The 15,273-nt window shown below is 40.4% G+C and overlaps 1 protein-coding gene across 1 annotated transcript in view; it reads left to right on the top strand.

Moving 5' to 3' along the window:
* Positions 1-11,460, top strand: part of LOC117488073 (protein Dok-7-like) — a 30,134-nt gene extending 18,674 nt beyond the window's left edge. Inside the window, 4 exon segments of the mRNA XM_034136806.1 lie at positions 258-331; positions 1,224-1,293; positions 6,288-6,461; positions 10,171-11,460. Coding sequence (XP_033992697.1) covers positions 258-331; positions 1,224-1,293; positions 6,288-6,461; positions 10,171-10,307 — 455 coding nt within the window. The 3' untranslated portion in view covers positions 10,308-11,460.
* The last annotated feature ends 3,813 nt before the right edge of the window (positions 11,461-15,273 follow it).

Genomic DNA, 15,273 nt, shown 5'->3' with positions numbered 1-15,273 from the left:
TGTTTCTAGGACAAGTAATGGCACTACACTGTTTGCTTCGGAAGGGATTCTTTCTCCCCATGTGTCATAGTTGTTTTATTGTGAGATGAGCTTTTGTTTGATTAATTTGGACAAATGTATACTCAGAAAGCACTTTCTCTGACTTGATTCACAAGATGGTTTAGAAAAGTACAATGTGGGATTAATTTATTTCCTGGCATTGGCACAAGTAGTTGAAAGGCTTATATTTCAAACACACTGTTTTTCTCTGCCACCAGACAAAAGGCTTAATAGCAAAGAGGAGCGACGCAGAGCTGATCCTGCTTATGAGATCATGGAGAGGAACTCTGAGGTAGGCCAATCAAAACTCTCTAATCCGCTTTACACTATCGACCACTCACACACTTCCACTGTCTCTCTGTGGGTTCAGCCAAACGTGTTGGGAAGTGTCTGATATGATGAGATTAACTCTTGTTTTAGAAAAGGCTAGAGTTATATCTGTAATTGAACATTTTGTAAGCTCTGTACTTAATATATTTACTGTTCGGCTAAAAGAAGAAAAGTCAAGCAGCAATAGATACACTTTTGGATCATATGATCTCAAACGTAAACTGTTGTCGTAGCCAGATTCATTGACTAATCGGCATAGTTTTAGTTTGAGCATTTACTGACTCAAAACCAGGTAAAGCACCAACGCTAACATTGTTGATTAATTGTTTTATTTATGTACATTTACAACATTTTGGTTGTGTCTTAGAAACAAGCAAATCTGCTGATTAATGCTCTTTAGTTCACTAAAACGATTCAATGTCAAATAAGTGTGAACAGAGACAATGCAGACAACAGCAGTGGTAAATACATTTTTATTTTATCAGATGTGAAAACAATAAAACATATTGGCCATCAGCTGTCCTTCTCTATAAATATAAAATACAGTTGTATCAGTGGACCCCTTTTCCCCTAAAGGAATCACTCTTTCTGTGCACAGTGGGCCTCAATGAGACCGAAAACAATATGGCTGCACTCCACCACCAATGGTCATCCCATAATAGCTGTTCTCACAGAGGTTGCTTGGTTATCCATCCATGCTGATGAGCCGTTGCGGACAGTGTTAGACTTACCGTAGCCCGGAGCTCGCAGTGAATTTCTGCGTCTGTATATTAATACTTCTAATGTGTACCCTTCCTCTGTATACATATGACACATTGTGCATATTCTGATCAACAGTGCTCTGTGTCTTGCAGGCAGAAGAGAAAAGCAAGTACGAGCTGATGGGCAGCTACAGTCAGCAGAGGCTGCTGCAGGAGACTGAAGGTGAGACCATTGTCAGTTTTCAGCTGTGCGTTACCCCGGCCTCTTAGTCACCAGGAGCCACTTATATAAAGCCAATAGATGTATGAGTCATGCACCTGAGTCAACAAACCTGTTGGTTTCAGGTGCATTATGAATAAAATCAAATTAAATGAAGCATTAAGTGTCTGAAATGGCACACAAACAGGAACACTTATTGTCAATACGCATAATGTTTACTTGACTTTATTCAGGTTAATGGACTGTGACATTGACAGGAAGCTGTCTTTATTGCGGCAGTAATATTCCAAACAAAGTGCCGCGAGGGACTAAACAAGAGAAAAACATCGTGGACGCGCACTGGTCTTTCCACCAGTATGCGTTTGACCTTTTATTTCCAAAGCAAACATTCAATAGTCCATATCCATATGCGTATATTCTTTTATGCGTGCATGCGTGCGGTCAACAACAATTGTCCTTCTCCAGCTCACTCCCCCTCCATCTATCACAAAGTGCGCAGGTAAAAGCAACCAGATGTAACCGCAAACATCACCACACAAATCCAATGACACGCCCACCACCTATAGTGACTCAAAAACATGTAACGTAACAAACACAGCAAATACTTCATATGTGGCTCCTACAGTCTTTATGGAGAACATAGCATACAGTGCTGCATAATGTCTGGAGCCAACAGATCAGGGTCAAAGTTGTGATTCATCAGCAACAACCAAGACATTTACAAAAACATCAAATGCTTCTTTTAGTAGATTACAAATCATTCATATTGCTCTTAGGAATAGAGGTTTGATAAAAAATAATCATCATTTTGCAAGTTTTTGTTGAGGGGTACCTGGACCCCACTTACAGTGAAGGAGTAGCAAGCCGATTGGCCGATGCAGAGCGAAGTGCTGGAGTGTACGGTTTAACCATGTCCTGAATGTAGGAAGGGCCTGAGCCACTGACAGCGTGGGAGGCCAGTACCAGTTAGTGTGGGAGAACTTAGGGAGGTTGGAGTAGTCACGGCGTGAGATGATAAGAGCCTGGACCAGGGCCTGTGTTGCCTTCTGGGTCAGGGGACGGATCCTTCTGATGTAGTAGAGAGAGTATCTGCAGGGACAGAATGTAGCAGCGGTGTTAGTCACTTCAGTCATTTGTGTTGCCATTAATATAATTCTGAATAAAAGCCTCAGGTCATTGTGTAGTGGAGGGCTCACTGCAGCTGGAACACTTATTAATCAATCTGCATTTCATGTAAGCCTTCCACTGGAGTTATGTAAGACCCCATTGTGTCAGGAGAAGACTCACATCGATGGTGAGAGGACCGCTGTCAGGGGACGCTCGGCCACTTAGGCATCCCTCAGCCTGCAACATGCCCTCAGTCTAATGCACACCTGCTGTCACCACACACACGCACGCACACACACCATCCTGCCTCAGCGAGCAGGTAATGGACGGGGATGCGCAGGAGGCAACCAAGTTCAGGTTATGTAAGGAGGCCAGCTCCATGGCAACTGAAATGCGTCAAAGACTTTTGTGTGATGTCCGAGAAGTTTGGTAACACTTTTATGAACGATGGCAGATAGCAGCAATGATTGATGACGCTATATCAACAGTTTGTTTGAATTCTGAGACGTCTGTTCAGGTTGTTCTTGTGGCACTTTTACTGGTTAATTATTGTCATTTTGACAGTTTGTGCAAAATGGATCTAGTAACATTTTGGTGACAAATTGTAGGAAATCAGTTTTGAGGCATGCCTGATTATTCAATGAAACCCTGGTGAACTGTTTTATTGCAGGACTGCTGTATAAGACTTGGGAATGTCTATTTCATATCCTGACTTGTTGCTCTGATATTCATTATCAAATTTCATCAACAACAAAATCAGGATTAGGTGATTCGAAAACACTCACCTATCAGCGCAGAGACCCTGGCAGTGGGGTCTTTGGCAGGGTCTTGGCTTTGTTTCTATCATCAGGGGCTCCTGCTGGCTGGACTGCTGTCTCAAAGGATGGGATCTGAAAAGAATAGTTTCCTGATGAAGTCAGGCAGGTGAACCTGGGTAGAAAGATGCGTTTTAATTACAAATGTTTGCCATTTGTAAGTTTGTTTACTTAACAGTCATCTTCTTTTATTCTCTTCAATTATTGAACACATGACATGGAATATGTCTCTAAAGGATTGTCCTTTTGAGTAAAGTCATCACTCCTTTGGGAACACTTGTACATGTTTTCACCTCCTCAATGCCTGCCTGCAGAGGGATGTAGAAAGATGGAAAACCAGCTTAAACCGGTCTCCCCCCCCCCCCTGAACACACACATGTCTTAGAGCCATGTTTCCCCTTTTGACTCTGTGACCCCCCCCCCAGAGGCTCTGCAGAGTGCTCTATGGAGAGTCCCTCCTCCTATAGCTGCGGGCTAACCCACTGCTGTAATGGCGGCCATTATAAACCCCACACTGCTGCTGGGTGTCTGATCAATTAGGGATAAGGCTGCTCCCACTGAGAGGGGGCTAATGGCTCCTCTGTGATTGGCCCCCGGGGGCCCCGCCTCCAGCTGCTGGTAGGAGCCGCTGCCATAGAGAGGCGAAGTCCCTCCCTTTCCATGGGACCTTATTTCGGATAAATTATGTATTGAAGTCAATGGCGAGAGAAAGATTATCTTTCGATCCCGTTTGAATTGTGCCACGAATTACACATATTATGTTTGTCCATTTAAAAGATAATTTTACAAGTCAAAAACATTTAAATGTGTCGTAAAACTGTGAAGTAACACATTTTTTTGTGTGAAACGCTCAATTAACTACATCTCCCGTCTCGCACACGTCACCACACACCAAGATGGCCGTCACGTTGGCACATTTCACCTCTTTCTTTCAGAATGAGGCGAAAAGTATTAAACGAGGTGAAAATCACTACAAGTCTGGGCATGTTGAGAGCTGTTCATACACACAAGGGGAGTTAGGCCGCTCCGTAAGAGCCAGCATGCGGGACCGGCTTTACAAGGTTTCGGTGAGTAACACGAGTGTAATGTGTAACGTTAATGACATCACTTACGCGACTCTGGGATTTGTAGTCTTTCTAGTTGCGTATTTTTCATAGTCTTATATTTTAACAGTTTTACGACAAACTGTGACTTTTTTGACATGGAAATGATTTTTTAAGATTGACAAACATATGTGTAATTCGTGGCACAATTCAAACGGGATCGAAAGATAATCTTTCTCTCCCCATTGACTTCAATACATAATTTTTCCGAAATAAGGTCCCATGGGGCGGAAGTAGAAGGGCGGGACTTCGCCTCTCTATTCAGAAAGAGGCGACAGCAGGTGAAGTCGTTTTTGTCGCCAAACGCTGCACATTACCCAGCCTCTACAAACAAATGTACAATCCTTTACTGGATTATAAATATGGAAAGGTTTAATTACAACACAGCTGAATCAAAACAAATACTACGTTTTCGTGGCATGGATTTATAAATATTTGATGCAGAATTTTATAGTTTTTGCAATATTTTGACACAAGCAGGAGAGGCCCTCAGTTGAACTCTTTGTTGGGATTATTTGTATGGGTGTTGTTTTGTTATGAAGTGTTTCTCTGTTTATCAGTGAGTTAGTTTTAGCTGAAATGCAGTGCATCACACACACTACATATTGGCAGTGAAACCTCACACCCCTGAATAAGTGTGAATTGTTAACAAGCTAACGAGGGCTTTGTAATCATTTAGCAGTTAATATATTAAGAAAATCCATAAATATCAAACATTTTAGACCAGAAATCTTCATTAAGTTATTGGTTACTACTCCTGTGGAAAGTGCAGCTTTACTTTATAATGATAAGTCAAAACAAGTGACTTTATCAAGAAACCATGTGGCCATAAATGTGATTCTGATGAACAGTGCTGAAGTTAGTTGACTTCAGAAATCAGTCACTTTATTTTCAAGTCACTTCACTCAAATCTGTTTGGATACATTTCAGTATTTCTTCCTTTCATTACTTTCTATTCTTTGGAGAGAACACAATATTCTGATTATGCAAATTCACTCAACATTTTTTTTTTAACTCTTTGCTTCAAAAATTAATACATTTTAAGAAATTAGAATATGAAATAATTTCAGTATAATCCCCAACCTGCTTCTGCTGTGTTGGGTTTTACTAAGAAATCTGAATTGCCAACACAAAAACATTACATTTGCAAGGAATTAAATATGGAGCTGAGGGTGGGATTATAAGGGCAATCACTTTGGGTTTAACTGCCTCATAACACAAAATGTCCATAATGCATCCCATCATCTAACCCTGGGGCCTCAGATCATGTAAAATGAGCCTCTGGGGGGGAGAAGGCAATCCAGAAGAATACACAGTGTGCCAGTGGAGCTGCTGATCCCAGATCTGCTGCTGTAATATAGAGACTTGAGTGCAGATATCTGTCTGAATGACTTTAATTAACAGCAGGCTTTGATAAGGACTGCCTCAAGTGTTACTCACCTGAGAGGGAGACATCTTCTAGCTTCTGATGGAGAACAGATAAAGTGTTAAAATAACACCAGCTCTCCTTTTCTCCACTGTTATCTTTTAATTAAGGTCATAATGTCAAAAAAAACCTTTCAAATAAATGTCGGACTGGTGCTTTCTTTCTGACATAAAATCCCATGAAAAGACAAATTTATCCGAGGATGTATTGTCAAGGTAATCCTGATGGAGTTCTGTAGCAGAGGGACAGTTTTTATTACAATGAACAAGCTGGAACCAAATGGAAACCAATCCCCATAATATGCGGCGAAATAACTGTTAATTTGAATAAAGATAAAGTCATCCCGATGCACCTGAATGCCTCTTATGTGTATTAAAGGCTATTTGGCATGGAGATACGGTATACATATTCACAAATCTAGTTGGTTCTGGTCCTCTGGGGTTTTGTAAAAATAACTGTTCACACCTCTCGGAAAGGACCAAATATTAGAATAGGCAGAGACACGTCCTGATCTGGATTAAAACGGTGTTACTCTCACTTCCCCAGGTGCCGTGTTTGTGTTCCCCCCCGAGGTGGCGCTTCCTGAAAGGCCTCGCAGTGAAGGTGTGACATATGTGAATATTCCTGTTAGTCCCACATCCAAGAAGCAGCTCAACTACATGGAGCTGGAGCTGCTGGAGCCGGGCCCCAGAGGGACCGTCGCACACCCCCCCCCTCACAGTAAGGACACTTCTCTGTAGAGTAATAATGATCCTACCTTATCCAGATGTGATCAACAGGAGGGGCATGGCAAAGTCCTCCTGTGAAGAAAATCAACGAGAAGCTTCAGATACACATTTCACTTCAAATATTCAATACTGAAACTCAAGTAGATCTCAGAAAGGTCTACTTTTTGCACCAAACTAAATATGTTTCCAGCACAGTAAGAAAGTAATCAAAGCAAAGAATGTCTGGTCAGATTCATAAAAAAAATATCTATTGTTTTTGTCACACTATTACTTATTTAGTTCTGCTTGTGTTGGAACAACCTTCAAATCCGACTAATCGGACATGTTAGGATTTCTCAAAGTAAGATACTAAGTATTATTTCAGCACAAAAACATTTGGGAATTGTAGGCAGCAGTATTTCCTCTCCTAAGAGGAGTTGTAGTTTTTCAGTAATCTCAAAGATGTTGCATTTCTGTTATACGCATATCTATCTTCTTTTAACTGATAGTTCTTCCGTACTTTACTTAGTTTAGCTTATACACACAACTCTCCTTCTATAAGACACGTTTGTTAAATCCTGCTACACTGCATTGTATAACAGCAGAGCCGATGGACACGCTGTAAATGCCAATCATCATAAACTAGGAAATCATGAAGGCCTGTTAATGCAAATCCAGATTGCCATTAGAACATCATAAAAGATTAATGAGAATATTTAATGAGGACCTTAAATGGATTAGATGCAGGAAGACCTTTGAATGCACAGGTTTGAACTTGAAGAAAGTCGACATCCTGAGTCGATTAAAACGAAAGTAAAGGGGCCCCAGCCGTGGCCCCTGTCTCCGTCCGTCTCATGTTCCTGATCTGCGCAGCTATCCATGTCAGAAAGTCGCTCTAGATAACACGATTGTTGGGTAATTCCATTTCACTCGTTCAGCGTTAAAGGAGTGGAGCTGAAAGACACCCGAGTCGTCGCCATGGAGACGCCGCAGAGCGCTAATTGACAGACAGGTCAGAAGGACAAGGAGCTCTGAGAGGGGTTAATGTCTGATGTCAGCAGTATAGTTTATATCCCAGCATGCGGCCACATTAATATATCACAGGATGGGGGGGGGGGGGGTCACAGGGCATTCAGATCACAGCTGGTAATTCACCGGCTCAAATGGGACCCTCCTCCAGGGAATATGAATGCGTTGTTAGGAGCTGGTTATGATTTCCTCCACTTTATGAGACTGTAAAACACATAACGCCAACAGGAGATGACAGCCATATTTATTCAAACTGCGTTAGCCATTAAACCCTGACGTCCCGCTCATTTGATTTTCACGCAAAGGAAGCGCCCAGAATTACGGCCATGCCTGTGACGTGCATCAGGAAGAGGTGACATGAGGGGAATTTTAAGGCTTTAACGGAGCCATTTGCATATTCTGCTGCTTTGTCGCATACCGTAAGACATCAGTTGGCCTCAAGGGCAGAGATACACGTCTCTCTGAACATTTGGTATATCTTTCATCAGTTCTCGGAATTGGATTTAGAATGTGCTTTATCCTTTTCAATGGTAAGGGTTACGATTGCACTGACTAATGATTTCTTTCTTAGCTAAAGAATGTCAGTAAATAGTAACACAGATTTTCATTCCAAGAGTACGAGGTAAAGATTTCAAAAGCCTCTTTTTGCTCGAACAACTTTCCAAAACCAAAATATATTCTGTTTATTGTTATTGAAGATTTAGAAATACAGCAAGCGTTTACTTCTAGGAAGGTAAAACCCATGTACCCAAAGATAGAACTACTGGAGTTATTGATTATCAACAATATTGTCAATAAAAATGATAATAGACAATATGCATGGCAATACTCTCATCTGCTTCCTTACATGAGGATTGCATGCAAAGATATCACTTGTTTCTGTATGCTAAATCTGAAGCTCCAGCCAGTTTCATCTTAGCATAACGTCTCTGAGAAACAGCTAGCCTGGCTCATTTTCTAAGTAACAGAAAAGTTGCCTAAATGTGTGCATTTAGATTTGTTGTGTTTTTATTACTTATTAAACAAACAGGTCACATTTTAGTGAGTGATAAATGTAGATGTGTCCTGTCTTTGTGATAAGCTTAGCATTCTTTATATAGCTGTAGCTTCATATGTAACATGATTGGACTCAATTTCACATTTATCTCTTGGAGTATTTCCAAACAATTTAAAGATCCTTCAGTATCTATGTCTCTTTAAATGCATTCATTCCTCTTTGGGTAAGAAAACAGAATTGTAAAATGTGTTTAAAGGCTTTCATATGTAACTATTTGTTGTTCCTTTTAATGAATGAAGTCTCACACCCCTTAGTGGCCATATTAGACTGAGTCCCTTTACCTTAGCACTGACATCATGACGAGCTTCACCCCGCAGACTTGTCCTGGTCCCTTTGTTGGATTCTGGACATGGATCACCTGTGGAATCCAACACAACTCTGTTAGGCTTCGAGTGGTGGTGGAGAGGTTTAGATGTAATTGTAGTTTCCTCATGTTGCTCCACCACGATGAGCCAGATCCTCTCACAGTATGTGAGTCTGGCTGCAGTCACAGGACAGAGAAAACGTATTTTCAAATATAAAATGTTTGTCTGTTGAATCGTCCAAAGGATCTGGGAGCCCCAGCTTGGCAGAGAACGCTTTGGAAGAGAAACACAGAGGACATTATTTTCACAGATCAGGCTGTAAAGGGTCCAAATGAAAAGCTCCCACTAAAATGCTAATTCTGTGTCAATCCACTATCATCATTCTAGCTCGCTTTGTTGTGTAGGAAGTAGGAACTTTCTCCAATTGAACAAACAGAAAACTGAGATTATTGTTTTTGGAGCAAAGGAGGAACGATTAAAAGTCATGGCAGAGCTTCAGTCGGCACACTTCAAAACAACCAATAAAGCCAGAAATCTACAGTAGGTGTAGTGATGGACTCATGGTCACATTTCAACAGTTAAGAAAGTGGATCACATCACTCCAGTTCTGAAGTCTTTACACTGGGGATGGGAATTTGAAAGCAAATGTATATTTGAATATTCAACCCCCAAAAAAACGGTTAACCGAAATGTACATATCCTATAAAAATAAAAAAAATGTGGGAAAAATCTTTACAAAATGAAATGAATACATGTTCAAATAAGTATAGAAACCAAGTCGAATTTGTCAAATGTATTGAACTGGTGATCACAGTTTGAACAGTTGACCGCTATAGGCCTACAGCTGTCATGCTTAAAACATAACTTGGTTTTTAAATGAAAGAGGGATCATACACGAACAACATAACGGGTTAGGGTAACGTAACCCTAACCAACAGAGATCAACAACCTATAACAGGGCCTGCAACTGTTAATACTTTGAAATCCAGATTAAAAACGTATCTTTTTGACGCTGCATTTGGATGAGTTGTTCAAATTCAAACTGCAGTATGGCTTTTATCCACGTATTTTATACCTGTTGTGTTTATTTTATTATCTTTGCTTTTTAAATGCCTTTTTATAATGTGCTTCCACTGTATTTATTCATAAATGTCTTTTATTTTATTTTGTAAAGCACTTTGGGTTGCCGTGTGCTGAAAAATACTGCCTTGCCTTGCCGCAAGTCAAAAGGCAAAGTGTTGAATGTAAATTCCTCAGTGCTGAATATTGAAATGTTCCACTTCCTGTCTCTCACTTGAAGTTAAAAGAATCTCTGTGTTGTGTGTTGAAAGGAAAGAGCTCCAGCAAGTACGCTCAGATCGACATCACGGCCACAGAGACGGCTCACAGGGTGGGGGTGCAGCACGCTCTGGGCCGGGAGGAGGGTCTGCTCACTCTGGAGCTCCGGAGGAAGGGGACCCCTCACTGATGTCTCCATCACTCAGCTGAGGGTCCCAGCAGGAGACCAGCATCCCACATCAAACTCTGAAGACTGCAGGAAGAATCTCTGGGGGGGGGGGGTGCAGCCGAGATCCTCAGAGGTTTACTGTGGAAATGTATTCTCTGTGTTTCATCCACTCCTCACAATGTACACGGTCCATTTCCCTCGAATCAGACGTCACAACACAGCATAAGGAGCAACTTTTCAATATGTCCTCTTTGTGGCCTCAGCATCTCATTGGAGGGCATTATGATGCTCCCGGAGCCTCGGGGGGGAGAGATGTGCCTTATAACCTGAGTCACCAGCCCCCATAATTCCTAGCGCACTCAGGACATCCCTAATAACACGCTGGTTTTGTCTGCATTTGTTAGAAGGAGGCAGGGTGGTGTAAGTTAACCCAGATCACATATTCGTCTTAGTCGGGAAACTTAGCATCTGCATAACACATTGTGCATGGTGACTCTTTACTGCCTGGATGTAAACAACCGATTAGTGTTTATCATCAGAACAGAATCTCAATGCTGCTGTTTCTCCGTGCTTCACACTTCACATGGAGTAGGCCTTACTCTGGAAACGAGAGGCCGGTGAAATCCCTTTACTGCAGATGCATCCCAGAACACATTCTGTCTCTCACTACCATTATCTGTCAAAGTTATAACTCATTTTATGTATTTTAAAATAACTGTTTTTTACTCACTTATGTGGTTTTACATCATATTATTATTATTCCTAATTTTGTGTGCGCACATAGGCATTTTGCTGAAAAAAAAAGAAAGAAGCTATATAGAAAGTGTTTTGTAGATGTATGTTAGTCTTCTCTGATGACACGCTGTTTTTGTTTGTAGCCTTTATTTTTGGCCGTTTTGATATCTGTAAATACATCTTCTTTCTATTTTGGTGATGTGGATTGTCATAAGATATACATGTAAAGACATAATGTACAGAAAAGGTCTATGAAAAGAGTTCAAGGACAGTGCCTTCCTCCTGAGGCGCTATATCTTTCTTATAATACTATTTTTCTTGTAAATTATTTATAACAAACTGCTTTGATGTGAGCATTCAGTTTTCCTAGAGCTACAGTAGATCCTATACGGGACTTCCCCCCCCCCCCATGTACAGTTGGAAACAATATGATAAAAAGCAGCCTATAAACTGGTGTGTGTCTTTTCATTCCACACGATGGTGAAGCTTTTTCATTTACCTCCACAGCACGACAGCTATTATACCGGTCACTGTAATCTATATGAATGCATTCATTTCACATTTCTATTTTTAAATGTCCATTCAAATATTTATTCTAAAGCCATTTGGAAAATAATTAAAAGATCATTGAATATGCTAATATATATATTTTTAGGTCAATTAACTCAATTTTATTTGTCATAGCCCAGTATTACTAATCACCTCCTTATGCTCTCTTTGGATTTAAATGATTTTGGTTTTAGTTTTGTGGCCATGTTCTAAAGGTATTAGATCATTCAAATATAATTAAAAAAGATATTAGATGTATTATAATGTCATCAAAATTGCATAATATAGCATGCTACAAAACATTTATTTGTAGTGGGCCATAATGCATTTGATTAAAAATGTCAGTTTGGCATTTTATAAGAGAAAAATAGTCTTAATATATTTAACTATATAATTTACATAAAATAAAATATAATATGCCAAAGTATGCCGTAAAAAAGTCATAACGCGTGAGGTGCATTATATCATAATCATCCGCAATCCTTTTATAAACCTTCACTTTCAATAGCTTACATTAACACACGACTTGGCTGCTGGTCCATCCTAACAAGCGTCTGTCAGGTTAGAAATTACCATGTTTAAAAGCAACTGGTTGCATGGCAACAAGAGGAAGCTAATGAGTGTCTCAGGAGTTACATTATGTTGTCAATGCTAGTGCTGTTAGCTTAAGTTAGCCATTTAGGAGGGCAACTCGGCACATATATTTTGTTTACTGTGTGTTTACACGTTGTTTTTTTTACCCCCTTAACAATATGTTTGCTCCCTTCAAAATAATAATAATAACGTACAGTATTTGTGTCTCAGCTGTATGGACAGTCAATCAGGACCAGTGGAGACTGAGAAGCCCCATCTTGGCAGAGCTCTGGAAGAGAAACACAGCACATTATTTTCACAGTGTGTTTCAGATCAGGCTGTAAAGGGTCCAAATGAAAAGCCCCCACACAGGAACTATTCATACTAATTGTCTCACTCTCATGATGTGTCGTCTGCCAGCTCTCAGAGACATGATGCGCGTTGACTCGTCTCACAGTCCCTCACACTCGGACCTCCACTCCACTGACCTGGAACCGAAGACCACAGGTCAGTGAAGCGTGTCCAGGAAACTCATTTACTCCTTAGCCAGCAGACAGCAGAGAAATGAAGCGTAATTGGCCGTGTCTGGTCAAATATTGATATAAATAAATGATGTTAATGCAATCGAGGAACTGTTGGCAGTATTTAATTGAACTATGCAGATCCACAGACAGCTTGTGATCCTAGATCAGGACCTGTGTTTTTATCAACTGTAGACTTAAACCCAGGATAAAAAGACGCATTCATTTTACAAATACATTTGACAAGTCCTAAAGCTTGCCTTTTTTACATGACCTGCATGTCTTGCTTGGATTAGTCTTGACTGACTCGAGATGTAAAATGCTACACATGCTTTAGTTTAGAGTCTACAATCTAGCTATCATGGAGCATGCCCCCACAACCAGGCTGGTGATTATTCATTTTTCATTTGGACGAGGAGCAACCTGTTTGCTGAACGCAGCCTGCTGGGACGCCTTAGAAACAGAACAAGATGGCAGAGCGACGAGAGGGCGTTAAAAGTCCATTAAGCTGCAGCACAGGCATCTTTCTGAGCATCCAGGGAATGCCAACGCAAAACTAATGATATATTTATATGAGTTTTTAATCTATACATGCAGAAATACCTTTCTCAGTAGATGTCTATAGAGAAGCATTTCTTGTGAAATCATAATGTGGACGCTACAATGGTCGAACTTCATCAATTATGGGACATTATCACCAATTTGCCTTAAAAAAACTTGACTTTAAACTCAATCTGACAAGCCTTATTGTCCCTACTTATTATTACTTACTTATTCTATCTCCCATTGTAAAGCGTCCTTGGGTTTCTTGAAAGGCGCTATAAAAATCTAAATTATTATTATCATTATTACTGACTTGAGAGCAGCCTTTTCCCTCCTAAAAAACGTGCTACAATCTAAGCTTAGTAGCATATAAACACGTTTTACTGTCCTTATACAACTGTAACAAGCCGCTGTATTCAGATTCATGTGTGTTGTGTCACAGAGCAAAGATGCGTGCCGGGTCATTCCGTTCTGCACTCGGCATTTGTTCAATTATCTGAAATGTACTTCTCCCCTTACAAAAATGACCCCTCTTGAATAAGTAATGGCTGCTTGCAAATCAAAACTGTCTGATTTGCTTTGTCAATCTTTGACTTACTTAATTCAAGCAACGCGACCCGTTAAATAATTCATTCAAGGTCGTTTCCCGCCCTCTGCCTGTCGGTCCTTCATTACTGACCCTTTTCATTGAGTCAGAAGAAATGAAGTCTAAATTTAATAAATGATGCAGGAAGCAGGAGAAAGGATTATTTTCAGCAACAGCACTTTAAAGCCAGACAGCCAACTCCTGCCACAGAGTGCATTCATAATTCTCCAGGAACATTAAATACATTATTGTTTGTTCAGCCTCAGCTCTCCATTGACCATTATTTCACCATTTACTCCCCTCCTGCAGTAACCCCCGTCTCTTATTTCACGTCATTACGGTAAAACGGAGTCTTTACAGGATGAGGAGGCGGGTCATTATTTGTGCCTCTGAGTCTACAGACACAATAACAATCTGCTCAAACAGCAGCAGAGAGAACAGGATTTCTTTAGGTCATGTGAGCAGATGATTTTCTGTTTTTAAAGGAAAAACTGAAACCAAAGTAACTCTCAGAACTTCTAAACCAATCAGAGAGGCGCTGATGAGCTTCAGGCTGCTCTCATCAGTCTCTGCTGTAATGACAAAGGATCAAATGACTGTGTGTTCAGACCAAACTGCAGCTCAGTGCAGAGAGCCGTACATTAGTCAGGTTTATGGAACCGTACCCACAATGCCTCATGCTATACTGTCCACTCTGAACTGTATCCATACTACCATCAGCAACAGCCACCTCTTAAACTATGGCAGGGCTATAAGGAATTTTGCAAATATGGCAATACTTTTTGACCAAATACATTGATCAACATCGATATTGTGACGATATTGAAAGGTTGAACGCTTTTATACATTGTTTACTCAATGGATGTAGCAGCAAAAACTCAAATCAAACTGACTCTGTGGCACCAGATCTTGAATCTTATGCAGGTTATAACCCATTTTCCGTGGCAAGAATATTGTTTTGTGCAGTTTATTACAAATATTAAAGTTGGTAATAAAAACAAATATCATTTCTGGTGCGCCAATCCCACCTCCACCTGTTTCCAATATAATCACCCAGTGCCCAAAGCTGCCTTCAAAATAAAAGCATAAACAACTAATTTAATGAACTATAATAGTGACACTAAATGCTGAGACATTTACTTACTAATATCATGAAGCAGACCTAATGACTTGGCTGTTTCATTAATTTATTTGAATGTGGCTTTTATCTACAGTCGCTACTCAAGTGGCAGCTTCTACTGGCTGCTTTTTAATCATATATCCCTTAATTTAACATACTGGTTTTCCTATTATTGGATAGAAAAATGTGATGATCAAAATGAAGCATGGAGGGTGTCCCCTTATGTCACACAAAATAAACATTGTCAAACGACTTGAAGTAAATTGAAGGGAATATCGATTGTGACATGTACATAACAACAACAGCTGTTGCCTGAAAACCCCCCGCCCCCCCCCCTGCCTCGTGTCTGTTTTGCCCGAG

This window comes from Trematomus bernacchii, unplaced genomic scaffold, assembly GCF_902827165.1.
Source record: "Trematomus bernacchii unplaced genomic scaffold, fTreBer1.1, whole genome shotgun sequence".
NCBI classification, from domain to species: domain Eukaryota; kingdom Metazoa; phylum Chordata; class Actinopteri; order Perciformes; family Nototheniidae; genus Trematomus; species Trematomus bernacchii.
The sequence above is the reverse complement of the archived record's forward strand: the minus strand, read 5'-3'. Positions and strand labels throughout refer to the sequence as shown.